Below are 23,778 nucleotides of genomic sequence, written 5' to 3' on the forward strand. Positions count from 1 at the left end.
CTAAAACAGAAATGCTCAGAGATGCAAATGAAGGATAGATATTACTTTTCACTATACACATCTCTGTTGATACTATCCCTCACATATTCTACTCCCAATTACTCCTGCGTAAAATGGACTAGCCTCTTTTCATGTTGACATTCAGACTAAAATCACGTGACAGGCTGTTAAAATTGGCTGTTGCATACTCTTTCGCCGGTCTGGAAAATGTTTTTAATTAACTCACATTCAAGCAACAATGCAGATTTCCCAGTGGGAGTGAGACTATTCGACTCTGCCACTAAAAAATAGGGGTGTTTTCAGCAAAAAACGAATAACCCTGGAATACACACAATATACTGAATTTCGGAACAAATCGTGCATTACTTACAGCAGCAGAATACCACAGAAATATCAGACGAAACATGAAAACACTATATATTGTATTTCAGCCTGAACCCTCTATATTGCAATTCAAGGAATTAGCCCCATATGTGCATCCATTTCCCACCTTGGTATCACCCACCCCTGAAAACAAACTCTTAATACCACGCTGAAGCGTTTGGTAACAAGGATCCGATGTGAATAGCGCCCCCAAGAGTTGACTTTTGTTTAGATGTCTGGCCAATAACTATTTAAGTAGCACTTTATTCAACCAAATGCACTTACTCAATATGTGTAGAACTAATAAATAGAATTGTTCTATATATTGTCAAAACACATCTTTGTTGCCACATTTTTTCCCCAAAATTTAATTTAATTGATTTTTAATTATGATTTCATAATAATTTCTCTGTACATAGTTCAGTGGATAAAATAAATGTTGGTGGGAGGGCGGTGCGATTTTTGCACGTTTAGATTGCCAAAGAGAGATTTTTAATTACATAGTGGGAAGGCATTTTGTGAATAGAGTTGAGGGAGGAATCATAGAAGCAACATAGAAGCAAGACTCAGAAAGTCGCCGATCACAAACATTCAATCAAATTAATGCAACATATTTAGTGTTTTTTTACTACTAATGTTGGATGTCCACCTCAATGTGACCCAGTTGTGATGAGCATCACACATATTAACGTATATAATCCTACATTTATCAACTTAAGAAATCATTACATAATGTATAAGATTAATAATCGGAGTAATCTATTATTTCATTTCACTCAGTGCTCGTATTGTGCTCGACCAGTGCTCGACAGTGACTATTATACGACCTCTAGATACTCCTCCAAAAAATGACAACCACGTTTAGCGTCCTCAAAAACGGCTCAAAGAATGGCAAATGATGAACCAGACTTAGTGGTTCTTGATAATTATGTATGTACATAATAAGGAAGCCCGTGGCTGTCCAGTTGGAACATAACTCACGAATGGAAGTTCACTAAATAGTTTTTTTTTCGATCTCCTCCATATTTGCAATTGAACAATGCAGTGATTATTATCATGGATGAGCATTCATAAACGGATTAAACGTTGATCCCTTCACATGGATTAGAAAATATTTAACACTACAAACAACACATGACTAGTTATTCCGTTTTAACTGTACGATTTTGATCAGAGACATATAATACACACAGTTTTATAGATAATTGTCCGTTCACTCCGAGATCTCGCGCAATGCACGAACGACGAGGATTGAACATCTGCCGCAAAAAATCGAATGATTTTACTTTAAACTTGTTCGGCGTGAAATAAAGAACAATTTTGCTTTTGGCGAAACCCACGTTGAAGTCACTGCGACGCTATGGCCTTTTTTGTTCTGTTTTACTTTTCCTTCCAAATTGGGTAGGATATAAAAGAAATACGCTGATTGATGTATATTACTATCATATATAGTAAGCAAGGTTTTTATATTCAGACATGTTGCATTGATTCACAAGGAACAAAAGGTATGCACATGTTATACACAAACATCAAGCGTTTCTCTCTCTGATCACAACTTGATATGGTTCAGGAACCAATGTTAGCCCTAAAACACCATCAGTGCTAGGTTTCTTGGCTCCGACTGGTAAGCTGAACTTGAATTGGTTTATCATGGCTGAGAAGTATAGAAACAATTCATGTTTTGCCAACTGTTCACCCATACAGACACGTCGACCTGTAACGAACAAAACAATGATACTTTAAGCAAATTGTTGGTTTTCAGTAAAGTGGTAACAGTGGTATATGTAACAGTATCAAATACTTTTGTATGCATGTGTCGAATAGAAATCCCCTGTGGCTAAACACTATCAAACAATTATTATAAAATGTATCAATGTGGCGCGGACATGTTTGAAATCCGCTTTGTATCAGTGTCGTGGAGTTAGCTTTGCTACTGTTTCTGAGTTAAGATAGGCTACTGATTTGTAAACATAACAACATGCACTTACCTGCTGAAAATGGCATGAAATTCTCAGACTTCTTGACTGCATTGTTCTTCTCATCATAAAACCTCATAGGGTCAAATTTGTCTGGATCTGGCCAAATAGTTGGCTCTTTGTGAATTGACCTGCAATAAAATAACGTTTCTGTTAGGAATAGAAAACTCTCAGATGTCGAATATTTTAAAATTCTATACTGTTTAAATACGCATAAATATGAATGTCACAGTTTATCTGTTTATCTATACATGTATAGCCTCTAGATTGTACATGTGTATTTAAAACAGCCAGGTAGGAAGATTTTTGTGCAATTCGTACACTTTGCAGTCAGGACATCACGATGCAACCTAGGTATGCTCCTGGCAAAACATTGTAGTTTATAAACGTGTGTTTATGAAAAACGACGTATTTACAAAAACGTAAGAATTACTACCAAACCGTATCACTGCCTTGGCAGAATGACATTGCGAATCATTGCCAAATTGTATAGGAAACTAGATGATGAGGTCACTGACCTGACTACTGGAACAAAGGATTGAAATAACCTTTGTCCCTACTCCTGCACTCCTCCTGTAGAACCCCCAGTGTAATTGGCGACCGAGGTGTGAGCAGGTTGTGGTAATGGTCTATCTCTGAGAGTCGGGCCATGCTGCATGAAGACTGATCAAAAGAGCTCTACTAGGCCGATAACGGAAGCCACTAATAGTGATGTGAATATGCCAAGCCACGAAATTAGGCAGTGGGTTCTTCGAACCCACCTATTCACATAGTTCATACCCACCATAGACTCCGGTCAGTCAAAATGTGGGTCTACGGGGTCGATAAGGCGTCCCTGAGTCAGCAGTGTTATGTATGTTGGGAGCTCCACAGCTGAAAACAGCTGGGACTGACAACACAGCTAGGACTGACACTGATGGGGAACGCGTCCCCCTCCTTGTAGGAGACCATCGCTGTGTTGTCTGTGTGGAGCAGAACTCTGTGGTCTCAAACTACAGGTAGAAAGTGTGGTAGTGCTAAGTGCACTGCTTTCAGTTCGAGCCAGTTGATATGGCAGTCCCAAAACTAATGCAGGGGCCATATACATTGGTCTTGATCGTCCAATTGATGCGCTCCCAACCCAAGGGAGGCATCTGTTACCAGAGTCATAGCTGTGGTGAGTGGGTCCAAGGGGACCTCCTGTCCGATGCTGGCAAGTGACGACAACCAGGGCAGGGCTTCCTTCGCTTGGTCCGAGATCAATACCCACCTGTCTAGTTCCCGTAGGTGAGCTCGGTGTTGAAGCAATAAGCATTGTACCCTTTGAGCCGCATTAGTTCTTGCAGGGACACTGAGGGAATGCTGACCAGCTGTTCGGCTAGGCTGCTTAGCACCAAGCAACATGCTTGAAATAGACATACCAAGCCTACCTATGTGTCAAACTCAATGCCCAGGAGCACCAACTGTTGCATTGGGTAGGAATGGAACTTGTCTGATTTACTAAAGAGCCCAACTGGTGAAGTCAATTCTGTGTAAGCCTTACTTGCTTGGCTAATAATCGCTTGTTTGAGTTATGTAATAACCAGTCGTCTAGGTACGGATTGATGTGTACCGACGTTTGGTGAAGCAGCAGCACCACCTGTTCCATCCATTCTGGTGAAACGAAGCGGGCTGTGCATAACCTGAAGGGGGCACCCGAGATTAAAATACATGGCCCAACTGGCCAACTCGAAGGAGATGGCAACTCGCCGGGTACATTGATATGTGCAGGTAGGCCCCGCTCAACTCTAGTGAGGCTAGCCAGTTGAAATGGTGGATGGAGAGAATGCTGAATGGCGTCTCCATGCAGAACCGATCGAGGAGCACATACTGATTCAGTCTGCATAGGTCCAGAACTGGATGCCCACCACCTGTAGATTTGGAACTACAAACACATTTGAGTAGAAGCCTTCACTCAATGCCGGCTGATCTACCTTGTGTATGGCGCCCTTTTCCAGCAAACAGTCTACTTCCTGTCTGATTGCCTCCACCTTGCGAGAGTCCCCTGACAGTGCCCTCAATGGGGGAGACACTGACCGGGGAGATGGATAATTCAGCGGGATCCTGTAACCATATGTCACCACCTGTAAAATCCAGGGATCAGTCACCCGCTGCCTCCGAACTGGACTACACCGGCGAAATCTGTGTGCGACAGGGATATGTGTCCATGGGTTCAGCAGTTGCGAGGTGTGGGTGCTCTCTTCTCCAAAGAGGTGGATTTCCCCAAGGCCTGCAGTAGTCACTAAGTTGTGACCTGGCTATTCGCCGAACACATGCCCCCTGTTGCAGAGGTAAGTGTAAAACATGCTTCCCTCGCTGCTGGAATGGACGATCGCCCATCAAGGATGATGAGCCACCACCTGGTTCCTTCTTCTCTGGGGGTGCACCATTACTCTTCCCTCACGCCGAAGGGTATGAGCCCTTGCCTCCTGGCTGACTCTGGCTAGCGGATGTTGCCTTAGGGCGTTGTGTTTTCTGTGCTTGGGGCGCCCTCTGTTTACCCTTGTCAGTGACAAACTGGCTAGCAGATTTGATCTGAACCATCTGGTTTGTTGCACTCTGAAGCTCTGAGACTGCACCCGCCATCTCCCCATCAAAGAGGGTGGAAGATGTCCAGTCTGTGTAACTGAGGTGGTGACGTACTCCCTGACTCAGTTCGCAAGACAAAAACTCACGCGTCTAAGACAGCATCTCCTGACCCGAAAGTCCTGCCCCAAAATCGGAGGCTTGGCTGCCAGTATTCCCATTGATATTCAGTGCCGGAGGTTCCAGAAGCGACCCAGTGCAACTAGCCTGAGCCTTTGCCTCACCCAAATCAGTGAACGAGTCACAGCTGAGAACGGGAGGTTCACCGGAAGAAACATGTTTTGAATGCGAGCAATGCTTTTGTGTTTCTTCCTGCTTGTCGGCCGAAGGGCCGCAGTGGAGACAGCTCACTCCGACTGCATCTGATCTACCCAGCCTGCCAGGGACGATTTTTCATGGCTCTGGAAAACATCCCAGGCTTCAGAACTCCAGTGAAAAACACACGCCTTCAAGGCAAAAATCCTGAACGCTGCATGCAGTCATGGCAAAAATAGCATTTCAAATGCGGGTTCTATGCTGGTAAATTCTGATTATAACCACTGCACAGTCGCCTCGAAAAACGAGGAGACAAAACTGCATAAAATGAACACGACATGCATGAGGGAAGTGAAATATAGTTGGAAAATACGCAGAAAAAAACTTACAACGTGGTTAACCTGTGTCGCCGCGTTTTAAATTCTTGTAAAAAATTATACACAAAAAGGGGAAAACCGACACGGTGGTAAAAAATAAGGTAGCAACTCAAGCCAGAAACCTGGACAGAAAAAGGCAGCCTAGACTTCATCCCCATTGCTGTGGAGAAAAGAAAACAGTGAATGTCAAGGTGAGGTGGCGTAGCCACATTACCTCGGTCACGTGGTTTGTGACGTAAGGAAAAAATCTTAGGGTCATGGGGCTTCCCCTGACCTATATTGTATCTCTCCGTCATTTGCAGAATCGCTGATTAATGCCTACAGTTCAAAATAGTCATTTTGACTGACCGGTGTCTATGGTGGGTAATTAAACGTAGTGAATTATCGTGCTGAGCGAAGACAAGGAAATCACTGATTTCATCTTGATACCACAAAAGGCTGACTAGAAAGACCATGACATTTGCTGCCGGTAACTCATACACACATTCGTATTAGTGTAGGGAATTCCAGAGGCTGTAGTAATATTAATTGTTATTATTATCGATTGTATTGTTTGGAGATAATTATTTATTGTACGTGGTAATTTTATCAATATTGTGTTTTCATTACATGCGAGTGCCGTTATAGTCTGCATCTGGTTATTTATCGAAAGGTCCATATGACCCAGTTTATGAAGGGTAAAAAAAAGGACCCACAATCACGGGTATTGGGTGGTGTCCTTAACGGACCGGATTGTTTGTGCTGGCAATGTTGATAAAAAATCAAGAATATATTTATTCGCTAATCGACCGTTTTAATATTATCTAACTAAACATGTATATAGATTTATTTATTTATACAGACTACACAATTGTATATGTCCGTACAGCTACGGAAGTTCAGAGGAATACATATAGATGAAACCTACCATAGTAAAATAATTAGTTCCGTCCCCTTGGGAATAGTATATCCACCAAGTGAAGTGTCTTTCAACGCACAATGAGGTAGTGATAATGGTGCAATACTACCAAATCGCTGTATTTCCAAAAGCGTGGCTTCAGTATAAGACAAGTTTTTACGATCGTCAAGTCTCGGGAGACGGTTTGCACCAACAGCCTGGAATCATGAGAAACCGAATAGTGGTCGGGATTACAAACAACGTTCAACATAAGGACACTCAATAGTTTGAATCAGATGTGGCTATTTCACAATTATGCGATTTAAGATACACCCTGCTTAATTTGCACATGCATGTTGTATAGTACGTACCTGATCAATTTCATTAAACACTCTGTCCTGTATTTCTGGATGAAGAACCATTAATAGTAACCCCCATTTAAGTGTTGTCGCTGTTGTTTCAGTTCCAGCAGCAAAAAGATCAGCTAATGTGTGTTTTAACTGGTCGTCTGTAAGATCTTTATTGCCGTCTTGTTTCATTGTCTCAGCTAAGCATGCATCGATGAAATCACCTATGTTGTCTGGGTCGAATACTTCACGGTGTTCATCAATTTGCTGCTTGCAGAATTTCCTCAGATCATCACCAAGTGTATTGTAGTTATGTATATTTGATTGATTAAATGGCCTTCGAAACGGTAGAAAATCAAGTTCATACATAGTGCCCATAAGCTCAGACCATTTGCCCATAGTGTCAATAATGAAACTGAATTTTGGGTCCGAATAGTGGAATCGTTTACCAAACGTTATCGAGCAAATTACGTTGGAAACACTTCTGTTAAGGATGGCGCTTGTATCGATAGATTTATCCTGAATATCCTTAAAATATAACATAATATAATGGTTTCACATGTATTATCGAGCAATTTCACAGACGATGTTCTAGCTAAGGATATATCCATAATTTTGCTGCCCATGTACAATGACTTTGCTACATAAACTTTTCTCACAAATTAGATCAAGTCTTAGCTAATGCATGTAACACGAGTTCTGATTGGTTGCACAGATGTATGGAGCGAATGGGGCCTGTGTCGATCGAATTTTAATAGTGATCCTTACCCTAAATTCATCCAACAAGAACGAGATTTCTTCACATATTTTACTCTCCATGCTGGTTTTACCAAATCCAAAGCCTCTAAGCGTTGTGTGGGCAAATTGTCGACGACGTTCCCATTTCTCATCGAAGCGTCCACTAGCAATACCTGGCGATAGACGGTTATTACATGAAATGAAACTATAGAGAATAAATGGCGCTAATCTACTTTTTTTTAGAATTAGTGGTCTCAATCGTTGGTTGTTTTAATTAGTTTATTATTTTATTGAATACAGTTTTATTTGATTAGTACCTTCATATCTTGGATTATATTGTTCAACTGTCCAAGAATGTGGTCTATCAGCAAAATCGGTTCCTTTTTTTACCAGACATTCTTTGATGGCATTCACTCCATTTACAACAACGGCTGTATGAGAGCCCATCTTCAGACTATAAACATTACCATATTTCTTTGAGAGTTTCATCATGTCTTTGTGTATATCAGATCCGAAGTACATAAAGCTGCCAATAATAGGTAAGCCCCAAGGTCCGGGTGGGAAGTTCTTACAAGGTACCAGGTAGTGTTGGGTGGTTATCCATGCTAACAACATTATCATCAACAACACCAGTAGTGATAACGGATCAGTTGGCACAGACACCATAACGTTACAACTGCATGAAAAACAGTCTGTAAACATATATTCAAATACGTAACGGAGATTAATCGATGATGACAGCTAATTTAATGGCACCATCATTGTTCAGTTATGTGGCACAAGTTTAGAACTAATACTTCAACGATGGTTATGACCATTCAAAAATATATGTGTATAGTAGGAATGATATACGACCTGTCAAATAGCTCCACGGGGTTGATTTTGCTTTCGGGCCATCAGGGAGAAAGTCATATAAATTTGGCCGCACTTCGTTGACTGGGACAGCAATAATGTCCACTTTACGCTATAATAAAACTTAACGCACTGTACAAACAATTTTGTTTTGACTCTGGTGTGCCAGAAAGGTGTGCCAGAAATTGATCACAAATATTACAAATAAAATAAGTTGAGTAAATCGTGTCAAATGTAGCAGGACACGCTTTTCCTAACAGGTTGGAAACCAAATGTAAAGTAAACTTACGGAACAACAGAAGTAGATATATGGAATACCTAAATTATATTGAATACCTTAATTATCAATCTGATTTATACAACGAATCATTGTTAATAGTACTATAAAATATCATGCAAATACATTTTAGCCATGCTGTAAGGCAACTGAAAAATACAATGGAACGATTCAGTGATGAACGTATGCTATTTTATTTAAATACAGATATGTAATGTCCGCTTTGTAATTTGCCTGTGAATAATTCAATGCATACTACGACTATTCTAATACCTTTTCGCTTGTGTGATTTACTGGCTTAAATAATGACGTTATATTCGTCAACCATCACTTTTTCGTTGTGTTCCATTATTGAACGTGCAGATAAAGCAATGGGTCATGTGACCAAAGGTGGTATAAAAATAGTATAAAACCAACCTGCCATTGGTTTATATATACATACAGTTAACACAATTCAACATTTATGTACAGATTTCATTAAATAACATCAGTATTATTATTATTATTATTATTAATTGAGAATCATTATTTCAATTTACATAATTACATAGGTTAAAATATTGTTGTAATCTACATATTCGACACTGCAGATTTTTGCCATTTTTAGATTTTTTTAAATTTGCTAATAGTGTTACACTGGTTCGTGACAATGGCTCTCTGTTGTCCAGAGAGATCAAATGCCACATATTACATTTTTCAGGAATAAACTCAATGAATTCAATGGAAACTCGTCTCTCAATGGGTAAAACAGGGAATATGTAGAAAATACTAAAAATCAACCTACCCTTTAATGCTTTAATGATGGCTGAAATCACTCACTGCAGTCCACACAATGTTTAGTTTGTGCCACTATGTGTTTTGGCGCTCTCTTGCATGACGCCCTCATACCAACAAGCTATCGTGATGCAGATAAATTTTTAACACGTGTTACACATGTCGCATGGGACCCGTATCGAACTTGATGTAGCGTGACGACCATCGTCTTTTAGACGTTTGCAAAGCGCTTATTTTTAGTAAATTCATATTTAGACTCAGCTGTCATGACTACATCCATCATTTAAACAGATTTATTCCAATGTACGCTATAATAATCAATATAATATTCCCAAGTGTGGTTTGAACTAGATAATTATCGCAATTTTTGTCAGTTACTGTGGAGCTCGACCACATGCTGTAAATACAGGATATTGTTTCTAAAGTAACTTGATGGAGGACGAGTCCCACTGAAATACTAGATGTGAACCAGGATTTATACTTTACATCGCGTATCAATATCAAATTTGTGACAACTGTCACAAAGCAAATACGATAATTAAAAAAGATAAACAGATAAATATTAAACATAAGTTTCTTCTGATAAATCTTTTCTTGAACATACGAATCATACTTTATTTTCACTGTACGAGCGAATATATTGTAGCTTAACTAAAAATGCGACAATGGAATTTATTGTTAATAATGATTTAATCTAGTTATATGAACAATGAGATTTATGTATTATTAGCAAAAACATGAACATATGTCGCCTTTTTCCCGTCTAACTTTATAATATTATAATGAAAATTGTCAATGTATATAACCATGTCCACAATGCACTAAACCATTATATCCAGCTGATTTTAATATGGAACTCACTGAACACATCATTATTTAAGTTGATAGACTATTGGTCTGTCAGCAAAATCATTTTCCTCTTCACTAGGCATATGTATTGCATTCACTTCATTGACAACACATATTTGAGAACCCATCACTATATTTATAGTTTCATCATGTCAGATAAATAAATAAATAAAACTGCCAATGACTGATATAATATGGAATCAACAAAATCAATTACATCACTTTGTAACCATTTATAATATGAACACATATATATATAAATCAACATGCATTTGACACACAGAACAGTATGGCCATCGCGAATAAGTTTTCACCACCAAGTGATATAATTGTTTATACTAGATCTACGACACACTAAATCATGAAATGATGAGTGTTAATGTGTCTAGGTACACATTACTGCAGTTCTAAACCGTCACATTATGCACAAACAAACGCAATAACTCCACTTAGTAGTTTTTCTTTCAACAAAGTTGATAACATTGTGTACGATGAGATATTAGTTAATAGTTAGTTGCCATATTACGAACATGGCAGTTTATATGGTTGTTGCCATGGCCGATTGCAAATGTTACAAAACTCACGTAGGTCTACTAAACATTTCTTTATTTCCATTTTTTAGCAAAAGTGGATGTAGGTGCAGACGAAGAATGAATGCATCCGCGGCAGCAATCACCTTTTTTAGCTCCGATCTTCAATGACAACAAAGCTAAATAAATAGATATTCCCATTTCAGTTGTATCACAGTTATATCTTCGACCTCAATAACACGAGCTACGTCTTTATAGACGGTATGTATGTGAGGACTATTGTGCATGTTGTAGATTCAACTCTGCTTGATATACATCTATGCTTCAAATATATTTCTCTTACAAAGATTTGATTGTTCAAATTGCGAGGTTGTCACCCTATTTTAACAGACCAAAACGTATAATACTCCATAAGTGGATCGATCTGTTTTTAGAAATAACACCTGGTATTTGAAACAAAATAAATATAATCAATATTATTCAAAATTTTTAATTTTTACTTTGAGTTATGTGGGAAAATCTGCTCTTTAAGTGCAAAAAGTGTAAGTAAATTTGAATGTAACACCAGTATTGCAGTGAGTCAAAGAGGTCACGAACTTATAACAATATAATGCCACGCTGACCTCTGGATGAGTGTGCATACATTCACAATTGACATTCCGATTGATAAGTTCCACGTTTAAACCCTGAAAGACTAACAAGATCATTGAAAAATGACCCTTTCATGTTCAAATACACAAGCCACTGAGATAACGTAATGCGTCTTAGACGTCATATTAATTCCTGTGATTAATAAACAGTGACAATGCGTTATATGTTGACATGGTTATTGGATATGTATAATAAATTGAATCAAAGTAACGAAATCTATTTAGTCGCTGTGGCCTAATTATATCATGGCATTGTCGATATGTGTAGAATGTTATATAATATTGCTATTTCAGACGATATATATTAATAATTTGTTTCGGAAAATTTCGTCGGCTATTTTGACAAATAAAAAAATGATTTAACATGTCAGGTATTCCGCGATCGTGGTGTAAGAATAAGACCACAATATTCTAAAAAAACACTTCACATGTAAATAACAGTAAATGCATCAATAACGAGATTTCGACTATAGGAGCTTTCTGGTAGTTTTAAATTAAAAAATATATATTACGACTTCTATTTAAAGGCGTTATTCTCTTTCTCAAAACTGAACGGTTGGCGGTTTAGGTGAAATATACTTGTATACAATTTATACTGATGGGTAATCAGCGTGATCGAAATCACAATCGAGCGTTATAATATCCCGAATATGACTACAAATCACAAACCCGCATGAACTTTGAAGGCCGCCTACATTAAAAATACTTATGGGGTCTGAAGAGATCAGGGGGTACCTGATATTTATTTCAGTTGAGAGGGGGGTTTGAAATAAACTGTACTGTTCAGAGGGACTTAAAGTTTGTGTAATATCATCTACTGGTATGTACTTAAAATAATGTTAGTATCAACAACAAACTGCAGAAACTAACAATACTTTATTATTATTATATATATATTTATGGTCTTTATTTATAATAGAAGGCCATCGGCCCATAATATCTACATACATTATTTATATTTAAAAATAAAATTACAATTTTTAAACAATTGACAATACTTGTAGCTCTTTTTGCAATTTCATTGCGTGAAAAGTAAAGGCTCTCAGTCTTTGAAGAAGATCTGTATTTTTTGTACCCATTAATTTGTAATATTTACTGACTGTTGGGGGATTTAAAAAGTTAGCAGGAATATACTTTATTCTTAAATTAACAAAAAAGGAACAAATAAGTAAAAATGGTATTCATTTTCAATGTTGTTACTGTTACAAAGCAAGCAAATGCGTTCACTCCTATCTACATTATTTTTTCTATCTGTCTCAATACGAAGATAGTGGCATGAACAGCGGAGTCGAGCTAACATTTGAACATGAGAATGCACTTTCACACAAAATAAATACTTTTCAGGTTCCAATGAAAATTTAAATTCCCTATAAAATGTCAGTTTCTCTAAAGTACATACCTGGCTGAACCAATCAGTATATAAAACTTGTTTCATTTTTTTCTTAAAAATGCGCAAAAACACATTTACGTTATTGACAGTTTGTGATTCCCAAACATCATCTAAATTACATAAAAATAATATATTTTTGACATGACTAACCCAGGTTAACCTGGATCTAAGATTGGATTTTTCAATATTATATAACATAAGGTAGCATTTCTTTGGGTAACGGGTTTCTGGCATTTTTAATAATTTTGTCCAATACCTAATGCATTTTAATGCCGTGTGAAAATAAATAGGAAATCTGCCACACTCACCCAATACTGCAACATTTGGAGCATTGCAGGAGATACCCAAAAAATAACGACAGGCTAGAGATTGTACACGTTCCAAACATAAATGATTTTCAAAGCCCCATACCTCGGAACCATAAGTTAATATTGGTAACACCATAGTGTCAAACATTTTAAAAAATACATCAAAGGATAACATACCAGTAATTTTTGTAACCCTGGTAATATTGAAAAATGCCTTCTTTGCCTGTTGTGATAATATTTTTGTTGGCTTCAGACCAAGAAAGTCGGTTTGAAAAAATAACACCTAAATATTTATAATATGGCACCACTTCGATTTGTTCCCCATCGTAAGTCCATTCCTCATTGTTTGAAAGTTTACCCCCAGCTTTGAATACAATCACTTTAGTTTTAGATAAATTTACAATTAGTTTCCACTTATTACAATAAGAACTCAATGTGTTAAAGTGTCGCTGTAAGCCAATGACAGTGTCAGAGAATAAAGCGACATCATCTGCAAAAAGCAAGCACATAATTTCAACCAAATCCGGTGAAAGTTGTATGCCCCTCTGAACCCCAGAATGTATCTCGTGTGCCAATTCATTTATAAAAAAGGAAAACAAAAAGGGACTAAGCATACAACCCTGACGCACACCGGTTGGGCAGTTAAAATACTCAGTACAACTAGTAATAGATGTGCGCACGCACGACTTGACATCTTTGTACATAGCATAAAGCATTTTGAACATTTTACCTGTAACACCACCCCTCAGCAGAATATACCACAATCGTTGGCGTTCAACCGTGTCGAAGGCCTTGGAAAAATCGACAAATGCACAGTAAAATTTTCCACGTTTTTTAGACAGATATTTTTGAATAACGCACTGTAAAATGAAGATACTATCAACAGTTGAATAACCAACACGAAAACCAGCCTGTGATTCATCAATTTTTCCGAAGGCCTCCGACCAGAACCCGAGACGTCGGTTTAAAATAGACGTAAATATTTTGCTAAATATACTTAGTAGAGATATTCCCCTGTAATTATCGGGTCTGTTTAGTGAACCGTTTTTGTGAAGTGGTACAATGATAGCCCTTGACCACTGCTGAGGAAAAATACTTAATCAAATAATCTGTTAAATAGCACAATTAAGTACGGCAAAAGATAATCTATATTCGATTTAAAAAATTCCCCTAGTAATCCATCCGGTCCGGGTGATTTGCCATATTTTAACTTGCGAACCGCTACTATAATTTCTTCACCCAATATCGGACTATTTAAAAACTCGCAGTTTGCTTCCGACTCTACTCCAAAAGAAATATCAACACTGTTAATTAAATTTAAAAACTCGTCAGAAGGAGGGAAATCATCCTGTCCTGGTGAATCACAGGGAGTAAATAATTTACTAAAATAATCAAACCACTCATCAGGTTGGATAGAGTTAATACTAACAGGTATGGACGATAAACGTCGCAAAATGCTCCAGAACTTTTTTGAATCTTTCAATCCCAATTCCAATTCAATCCTTTTTTCACAGAAAAAGGCACGTTTTTTCTCTCTACACACAAGTTTGAAATTTCTTTTCGCGGCTTTATACAAATTTAGCGAATCAAAGCTATTATCAACTCGGAAATTTCTCAACAATTTATACTTCCCATACTTCAAAGCTTTACACTCGTTGTGAAACCAAGATGGCTGACTAGGATACTGTGATACGTTTTCGGGTGCCCGTCGACCCATTCCACACAAATCAGCTGTCCTCGTAAAGATATTACTCAGATTATCAACAAAATTAAAAATGTCATAATTAGGGTCGGAAATAAAGCTGTCAAGACCTTTGTCAACTAAACTAGATTTGGGTTTGTGAGAAAAAACATGTTCTTTACTCAGTGACCAAACGTAACGTTTTAAAACTAATTCATTTGTTTCATTCTGAGTGGTAGTCACATTTGGTACACTGGCATTTAATGAAAAAACAAGGGAAGGTGATCGGATTCCGTACCAACTGCAAAAGTGGACAATATTGTAAACAAAATAGAGGACATAATAGTATAATCAACCACGCTGGCACCCGAATTGGCGATGCAAGTGAATTCCCCGTGTTTGGCATCCTCGCCTAAGCGGCCATTTATAATATGCAAGTTAAACGTACAACACAGGGAAAGTAGCGACCTCCCGAAACTATTTACTGTTTTGTCTTTTGAAACCCGTGTTAACGCAAAATCATCTTTGTCATAAAGGAAATCGGAATCAAGCATATATTTCGTATCATCATCTATTATATAATCAGGTAATTCGCCTGTTCGAGCATTCAGGTCACCAGTAATTATAATGTAAACATCGTTCAATTTAGTTAGAATGTCCACAAGTTCATTTTCTAAAAGTTCTATGCCATTTGACGAAGAAAGACTATTATAGATGACTGAATACTGAATAAATGCTACAAAAGAGAACATCTTTATCTAACCCAAAAATATTTCTATCAAACAAAAGAAATATACAATCATGTAAAGCAGAATTTAAGCGTTTGACATACCTGGATAGATGGTTACGCACTATAGTGCAGACACCCCCAGCGTATCTACCACATGTAGTGTTACGTTTACGGGATGTACTGTAAAATGTAAATCCTGGGAAATGTTGGTCAAACTGATCATCATTTTCTGCCCATGTTTCAATAAAAGATACTACATCAAAATTTTTAAAATTTAAAGAACTAATTTTGTTATTCAAACCTTGAACATTCCAAGTTTGAAAACTTACTATGTTTGGGCCAAGGCCACACCCCTAGTTTGTTATGTTTGTCCTGGCGTTTTCTTTTGTGCGTTTCTGTAGCCGTGTTTCTGGACCTTGTAACTCTGTTGTTTTCTTTGTACTATTCATTTCTATCTTCTTATCTATTACAACCAATTTTCCACTCTTGTAATAAGCAATTTTACTTTGCTTCTTATAATCCGTAACGGTTTTACGTTGTCGCTTTGTAAGGTCGTTGCCAATGCCGATACCAACCTCCTTAAGTTCCGATCTGGCCGCCAACGCAATCATTTTATCGTCCCAGTGGTGAAACTTTACGATAACAGGACGCGCACTATTTGTTCTACTACCTGGTGCTCGATGTGCTCTTACTATATCACGAGGTACCCACTGCTTTTTGTTCACATGCATATTCAAAATACGCAATACTTGCTCCTTGCATTGGTCAAACGATTCATCCGGTATCTCCTCAATTCCGTCCAGCCGAACATTTTCTCTCCGCAAGATCGATTCCGATTTATCTGCATCATTTTCTACGGTTTCTATGCGATCAAATAAAAGTAGTACACCATATCTTAATACATGGCCTACATGTGTTGTATTTAGATGTTCACAAAAGTTCATTGAACTAACATGTTCAATAACATAAATAAATTTGTTATAAAAGTGGCTTTGGTTGCATAAACATGTTCAGTGAATTAATACAATGAAGGGAAGGGGTTTTTGTGATTTACCTGTGATCATTCTTAAGGAAATATCATATAACTATCAATTTACCAGTTTTAATATGTCAGTCATGGATTTCTGTTTTCATTGAAAATTTTACCAATTTGGCATTGTCATAAATCAGGCTAGGTTGCCGAAGCACGTCTTTTTGTTTCGCTATTTAATTCAATGTTGGTGACTAGCGGACATTTACTCGTTTTTCTGATACATTTTAAAAATTAGTTACATGAGTGAATGATAACCATGTTGGTTTAAACAAATCAAGTTTAAAAAAGCTTTAGATACTGGAACTACTATATTCGGAACATGGATGAATCAAACAAGGCTAGATTGTCCATACACAAATCTGACATGTTAACCAAAATGACATGTCTAGTTTATGAAATTTTTGTGAACACAAGCGTTGTGTTCAGGGATCGGGGAACTTCGTCTTGGTTGGCTGATGTCACTTACACGTAGAGGTACCAGATTCGACCCTAATGAATACACATAAGTTCATTACAGGTGGTCCAGCTTTATTCACACATTCAGTCAGCCGAGGTAACCCCTCGCTGCACCGTTCTCTCGTTCTCTCTCTCTCTTAACAAAGTTTACAAATTTTATATTATAAGTAAAATCTCTAAGGCGTGGCAAAGTAACCGTGCGACCAGCCAATCGCTGCAGTCGTTGGCACGAACACGTGATTACCAGGGATGTGCCTCACGGTTAAAGACTTGCAAATTTGCCACTACTAAATACAATAAGTAAACAATCTATTAATACAATTCCTGTAATATATGTTTAAATTCTCAACCCTAAACATGCAAGTTGTTTATTCTAAAAAATAGCCTAACGGCGTGTGAACCGTATGTGCAAACGTGAAGTCGCTATCATAACAAAATAAAAGGTACAATTGTGTTGATATGTAGAATTAACAATATATCAACAAATTAATTATTGATTTATGCTTTAATACACAATTATTATGCCCAACTATTTGACTTATATCACGTATCCACACTCTGACAAATTTATTCAGTTCAGAAGCAGTCAACTAATCGTGTAAATAGCCAGGGGCCGACGGGTGAATATAGGTTTGCTGGCGGTATATTTTTATCGCATTTGGAATGGTAGTTTTATTGCTCTGTACATAGTTGAGTGGATAAAATAAATTTTGGTGACATGGCGGTGAGATTTTTTTCTCGTTTGGGTTGTTATTTTTATTTTTATTCATGTTGTAGGCAGTTTACAATGAGCCACTAAACAACTCCCGAAGTTCATTTGGGCACATGTATTTTTATTTGTCAATATTTACGTTCGGTACAATACATACTCTGAGAGCCCTCAGCGGGTAGGACATCCGTTCTTTTTACCATCGAACCGACCATTGTATCACTTCCCTTGATTGCAGAAGCTGTTTGACTAAAACGTTCAGTAGTAGGAGGGGGATGCATGCACCTCATGTTTTCTGAATGGAGTAGAGGGGAGGAACAACCGAGCAATAATATTCGTCAATAATATTCCAAATTGATAGAAACAATTACATGAGCATTACCAAATAATTTGAATAATCAACATAAGGAACCATTACCTAATGTATGTAGTTAACAATGGGAGTAATTTATTAGTTCATTTCACCCAGTGCTCGTATTGTGACAGTAACTATCATACGACCTCTTAATACTCCGCCAAAAATTGACAATCACGTACATTTGGTAAATTAGCGTCCTTACAAACGGCTCAAAGAATGACAAATGATAAACCGGACTTATAATTATGTATGTATATAATAAGGAAGCCCATGGTTGGCCAGTTGGAACATAACTTAGGAATGGATGTTCACTAAATATTTTCTTGTCCGATCTCCTCCATATTTGCAACAAAGCAATGATCATTATTATAAATGAGCATTAATAAACGGATTAAACGTGAATTCCTTTACATAGATTAGAAAATCTTTAACACTACAAACTACACATGACAAATTATTCCGTTTTAACTGTACGATTTTGATCAGAGACACATAATACATATAGTTTTATAGATAATTTTCCGTTCACTCCGAGATCTCGCGTAATGCATACTATGAACTTGTTAGGCATGAAATAACCAACAGTTTTGCGTTTGTCGAATCCCACGTTGAAGTCACTGCGACACTATGACCTTTGTTTGTTCTGTTTTACGTTCGGTTTGTATATAACGCGGGACCTCTTAATGAATAAAGAGTGACATACAAATCAATTTGAAAGCTATTCTGCAAATTAATGGACATATATCCTCATTTACCTAACACGAAGACTCATGTCAGTTACTATTTAAAAGATCTGTATGTATCATCAACAAGATATAAAGATAGTAAGATAGACATTATGAAGTAATTACGAGAATAACTTTAAGTAAATACAGCAGGGCGTGTTCATATCACACAATCGTTTTATATTTGGAATTTACGCTTCCTAACAGGGTATGATATAAAAACCACAACATTACGACACTCACAAGTATAGAGATACTCTGATTAATGTATACTCCTATCATATATAGTAAGCAAGGTTTTTAGATTCTGACATTTTGAATTGTTATACACAAACATCAAGTGCTTCTCTCTCTCTGATCACAACTTGATATGGTTCAGGAACCAATGCTAGCCCTAAAACACCATCAGTGCTGGGTTTCTTGGTTCCAACTGGCAAGCTGAACTTGAATTGGTTTATCATGGCTGAGAAGTATAGAAACAATTCATGTTTTGCCAACTGTTCACCCATACAGACACGTCGACCTATAAGAAGCAAAGCAATGAGTGGTACACACAGAAATTACTTACAAATATATTATAAGCAAGTTACTGGTTTTCAGTAAAGTGGTTACAGTGGTATAAGTAACAGTATCAAATACCTATGTATGCATGTATCAAACTGAAATCCCCTATGGCTAAATACTATCGAATAATAATTATAAACTGTATTCAATGTGGTTTGAAATACGCTTTATATCAGTGTCTTGGAGATAGATTTGCTACAGTTTCTGAGTTAAGATTTGTAAACATAACAACATGCACTTAAATACCTGCAGAAAATGGCATGAAATTCTCAGACTTCTTGACTGCATTGTTCTTTTCATCATAAAATCTCATAGGGTCAAATTTGTCTGGATCTGGCCAAATAGTTGGCTCTTTGTGAATTGACCTGAGTTAAAATTGTAAAATAACGTTGGTGTTAGGAATAGTAAACTCTCAGATGTCGAATATTTTCTTATAAATATCGGAACACGTCTTAAAGTTCTATACTGTTTTACCGTATAAATATGTTGACAAAACATCATAAATATATTTATTCGCCAATTGACCGTTTTAACATTATCTAATTAAACATGTATATAGATAGATTTATTTTTTATACAGACTACACAATTGTATATGTCCGCGCAGATACGAAAGTAAGGAATACGTATAGATGAAACCTACCATAGTAAAATAATTACTTCCGTTCCCTTAGGAATATTATATCCTCCAAGTGAAGTGTCTTTCAACGCACAATGAGGAAGTGTGAATGGTGCAATACTACCAAATCGCTGTATTTCCAAAAGCGTGGCTTCTGTATAAGGCAAGTTTTTACGATCGTCAAGTCTCGGGAGACGGTTTTCTCCAACAACCTGGAATCATGAGAAACCGGGATTACAAACACCGTTCAACACAATGTTTCAATAGTTCGATGCAGATTTGGCTATTTTACAATTATGCGATTCAAGGAAAGATACACCCTGCTTAATTTGCAAATGCATTTTGTATAGTACGTACCTGATCAATTTCATTAAACACTCTGTCCTGTATTTCTGGATGAAGAACCATTAATAGTAACCCCCATTTAAGTGTTGTCGCTGTTGTTTCAGTTCCAGCAGCAAAAAGGTCAGCTAATGTATATTTTAACTGGTCGTATGTAAGATCTTTATTGCCGTCTTGTTTCATTGTCTCAGCTAAGTATGCATCGATGAAATCACCTATGTTGTCTGGGTCGAATACTTCACGGTGTTCATCAATTTGCTGCTTGCAGAATTTCCTCAGATCATCACCAAGTGTATTGTAGTTATTTATATTTGATTGATTAAACGGCCTTCGAAACGGTAGAAAACCAAGTTCATACATAGTGCCCATAAGCTCAAACCATTTGCCCATAGTGTCAATAATGAAACTGAATTTTGGGTCCGAATAGTTGAATCGTTTACCAAACATTATCGAGCAAATTACGTTGGAAACACTCCTGTTAAGGATGGCGCCTGTATCGATCGATTTATCTTGAATATCCTTAAAATATAACATAATATAATGGTTTCACATGTAATATCGAGAAATTTCAGAGACAATGTTCTAGCTAAGGATATATCCATAATTTTGCTGCCCATGTACAATGACTTTGCTACATAAACTTTTCTCACAAATTAGATCAAGTCTTCCCTAATGCATGCAACAGGAATTCTGGTTGGTTGCACAGATGTATGGAACGAATGGGGCCTGTGTCGATCGAATTTTAATAGTGATCCTTACCCTAAATTCATCCAATAAAAAAGAGATTTCCTCACATATTTTACTTTCCATGCTGGTTTTACCAAATCCAAAGCCTCTAAGCGTTGTGTGGGCAAATTGTCGACGACGTTGCCATTTATCATTGAAGCGTCCATCAGCAATACCTGGCGATAGACTGGCAGTTATTACATGAAATGAAACTATAGAGAATAATTGGCGCTAGTCTACCTTTTTTTAGAATTAGTGGTCCCAATCGTTGGCTGTTTTAATTAGTTTTAAATTATTATAGTACCTTTATATCTTGGATTATATTGTTCAACTGACCAAGAATGTGGTCTATCAGCAAAATCGGTTCCTTTTTTTACCAGACATTCTTTGATGGCATTCACTCCCTTTACAACAACGGCTGTATGACATCCCATCTTCAGACTATACACATCACCATATTTCTTTGAGAGTTTCGTCATGTCTTTGTGTACATCAGATCCGAAGTACATAAAGCTGCCAATGATAGGTAATCCCCAAGGTCCGGGTGGGAAGTTCTTGCAAGGTGCCAGGTAGTGTTGGGTGGTTATCCATGCTAAGAGCATTGTCATCAACAACACCAGTAGTGATAACGGATCAGTTGGCACAAAAATCATTTTGGTACAACTTGATGCGGAATAGTCTGTAAATATATACTCAATATAGATTAAACGATGATGATAAACGGCGGTGAATCTAATTGCACCATCATTGTCCAGTAGTGATAACGGATCAGTTGGCACTGAGACCATAACGTTAGACCTGCGTGCAAAACAGTCTGTAAAGATACAGTCAAATACGTAACGAAGATTAAACGATGTTGATAGCTAGCGAATTTAATTCCACCATCATTGTTCAGTTATGTGGCACAAGTTTAGAACTAATACTTCAATGATGATTATGACCATTCAAAAATATATGTGTGTAGTAGGAATGATATACGACCTGTCAAATAGCTCCACGGGGTGGATTTTGGTTTTGGGTCAGGTGCTATCAGGAAGAAAGCCATATAGATTTGGCCACACTTCGTTGACTGGGACAGCAATAATTTCAAATTTGCGCTATAATAAAACTTAACGCACTGTACAAACAATTTTGTTTTGACTCTGGTGTGCCAGAAATTGATCACAAATACTACCAATAAAATAAGTTGAGTAAATCGTGTCAAATGTAGCAGGATACGCTTTTCCTAACAGGTTGGAAACCAAATGGGAAGTAAACCTACGAAACTACGGCAGTAGATATATGGAATACCTAAATTATCAATCTGATTTATACAACGAATCATTGTTAATAGTATTATAAAATATTAGGCAAATACATTTTAGCCATGCTGTAAGGCAACTGAAAAAATAAAATGGAACGATTCAGTGCTGAACATGTGCTAATTTATATACATACAAATATGTAATGTCCGCTTTGTAATTTGCCCATGAATAATTCAATGCATACTACGACTATTCTCGCTTGTGTGATTTACAGACTCTGACTCAAATAATGACGTTATTTCCGACAAGCATCACTTTTTTGTCGTGTTCCATTAATGAACGGTCAGATAAAGCAATGGGTCATGTGAGCAAAGGTGGTATAAAAATAGTATAAAACCAACCCGCCATTGGTTTATATACATACAGTTAACACAATTCAACATTTATGTACAGATTTCATTAAATAACATTCAGTATTATTATTATTATTATTATTATTATTATTATTATTATTAAACTCAGGAATAAACTCAATGAATTCAATGGAAACTCGTCTCTCAATGGGTAAAACAGGGAATATGTAGAAAATACTAAAAAACAACCTACCCTTTAATGCTTTAATGATGGCTGAAATCACTCACTGCAGTCCACACAATGTTTAGTTTTGTCGCTGTGTGTTTGTTGGCGCTCTATTGCATGACGCCCTCATACCAACAAGCTATCATGATGCAGATAAATAACAAAAATTGTTAACACGTGTTATACATGTCGCATGCGACCCGCATCCTACTTGATGTAGCGTGACGACCATCGTCCTTTAGACGTTTTTCAAGCGCGGGCTGCGGCTATCTTGAATTCACAAATAGTCCCTCTAGAATTTCTGTGCTATGAGTATATTATTGCATGGTATGCTAGGTTGAAATACCGGCATCTCCGCTGTTCGTAATGTACCGATTTTGTCGTATATCCTTGCCGAGGTTGTTGTGGTTGTCGGCAAATAAAGACTCGATTGATGCAGAAAACTGATTCTGATTAAGTGCTCTAATTTAAAGTAATGCGATTAACAACTTGGTATATTACCGAGCATCATTCACTCCCCAGTTTTACTGTAACTAGCCCACTTATTTTTAGTAAATTCATACTTAGATCCAGCTTTCACAACTACATACATCGTTTAAACAGATTCGATCCAACGTACGCTATGATAATCAATATAATATTCCCAAGTATGTTTTGAACTAGATAATTACTGCAACTTTTGTCAGTTACTGTGGAGCTCAACCACATGCTGTAAATAAAGGATATTGTTTCTAAAGTAACTTGATGGAGGACGAGTCCCACTGAAATACTAGATGTGAACCAGGATTTATACTTTACATCGCGTATCAATATCAAATTTGTGACAACTGTCACAAAGCAAATAC

The 23,778-nt window shown here is 37.2% G+C and overlaps 2 protein-coding genes across 5 annotated transcripts; both read right to left on the reverse strand.

Annotated features, from left to right (window-relative positions):
- Positions 1-1,789: 1,789 nt before the first annotated feature.
- Positions 1,790-9,554, reverse strand: LOC144358261 (cytochrome P450 2U1-like). Of its 4 annotated transcripts, none has more exons than XM_085506745.1 (7): positions 9,451-9,554; positions 7,855-8,213; positions 7,568-7,710; positions 6,824-7,327; positions 6,483-6,670; positions 2,352-2,470; positions 1,790-2,077 (listed from the first exon to the last, which is right to left on the reverse strand). In XM_085506745.1, the coding sequence occupies exons 2-7, from the start codon at positions 8,201-8,203 to the stop codon at positions 1,893-1,895; spliced, it is 1,488 nt and encodes a 495-aa protein (XP_085362871.1). In that variant the 5' UTR covers positions 8,204-8,213; positions 9,451-9,554; the 3' UTR covers positions 1,790-1,892. The 4 variants fall into 4 exon arrangements, with proteins under 4 accessions (XP_085362871.1, XP_085362870.1, XP_085362869.1 ...); XM_085506744.1 differs by having other exon boundaries at positions 7,855-8,229; positions 9,451-9,507; XM_085506743.1 differs by lacking the exon at positions 9,451-9,554 and having other exon boundaries at positions 7,855-8,536.
- A 9,628-nt stretch (positions 9,555-19,182) lies between these two features.
- LOC102801751 (cytochrome P450 2U1-like) lies at positions 19,183-22,970 on the reverse strand. The gene is made up of 7 exons (XM_085507344.1): positions 22,961-22,970; positions 21,415-21,789; positions 21,144-21,286; positions 20,400-20,903; positions 20,067-20,254; positions 19,670-19,788; positions 19,183-19,382 (listed from the first exon to the last, which is right to left on the reverse strand). The coding sequence occupies exons 2-7, from the start codon at positions 21,761-21,763 to the stop codon at positions 19,183-19,185; spliced, it is 1,503 nt and encodes a 500-aa protein (XP_085363470.1). The 5' UTR covers positions 21,764-21,789; positions 22,961-22,970.
- Between the last annotated feature and the right edge of the window lie 808 nt (positions 22,971-23,778).

Source organism: Saccoglossus kowalevskii, chromosome 13, assembly GCF_978046115.1.
Source record: "Saccoglossus kowalevskii chromosome 13, keSacKowa6.1, whole genome shotgun sequence".
In the NCBI taxonomy this organism is placed as follows: domain Eukaryota; kingdom Metazoa; phylum Hemichordata; class Enteropneusta; family Harrimaniidae; genus Saccoglossus; species Saccoglossus kowalevskii.

Coding starts and splice junctions, on each gene's coding strand:
- LOC144358261 (XM_085506743.1), bottom strand. CDS start 8,239: ATGTTTACAGACTGTTTTTCATGCAGTTGTAACGTTATGGTGTCTGTG. Junction 7,711..7,854: donor ATATAATCCAAGATATGAAG/GTACTAATCAAA, acceptor GTCTATCGCCAG/GTATTGCTAGTGGACGCTTC. Junction 6,671..6,823: donor TGTTTAATGAAATTGATCAG/GTACGTACTATA, acceptor TCATGATTCCAG/GCTGTTGGTGCAAACCGTCT.
- LOC102801751 (XM_085507344.1), bottom strand. CDS start 21,763: ATGATTTTTGTGCCAACTGATCCGTTATCACTACTGGTGTTGTTGATG. Junction 20,255..20,399: donor TGTTTAATGAAATTGATCAG/GTACGTACTATA, acceptor TCATGATTCCAG/GTTGTTGGAGAAAACCGTCT. Junction 19,383..19,669: donor TTTCATGCCATTTTCTGCAG/GTATTTAAGTGC, acceptor TGCTTCTTATAG/GTCGACGTGTCTGTATGGGT.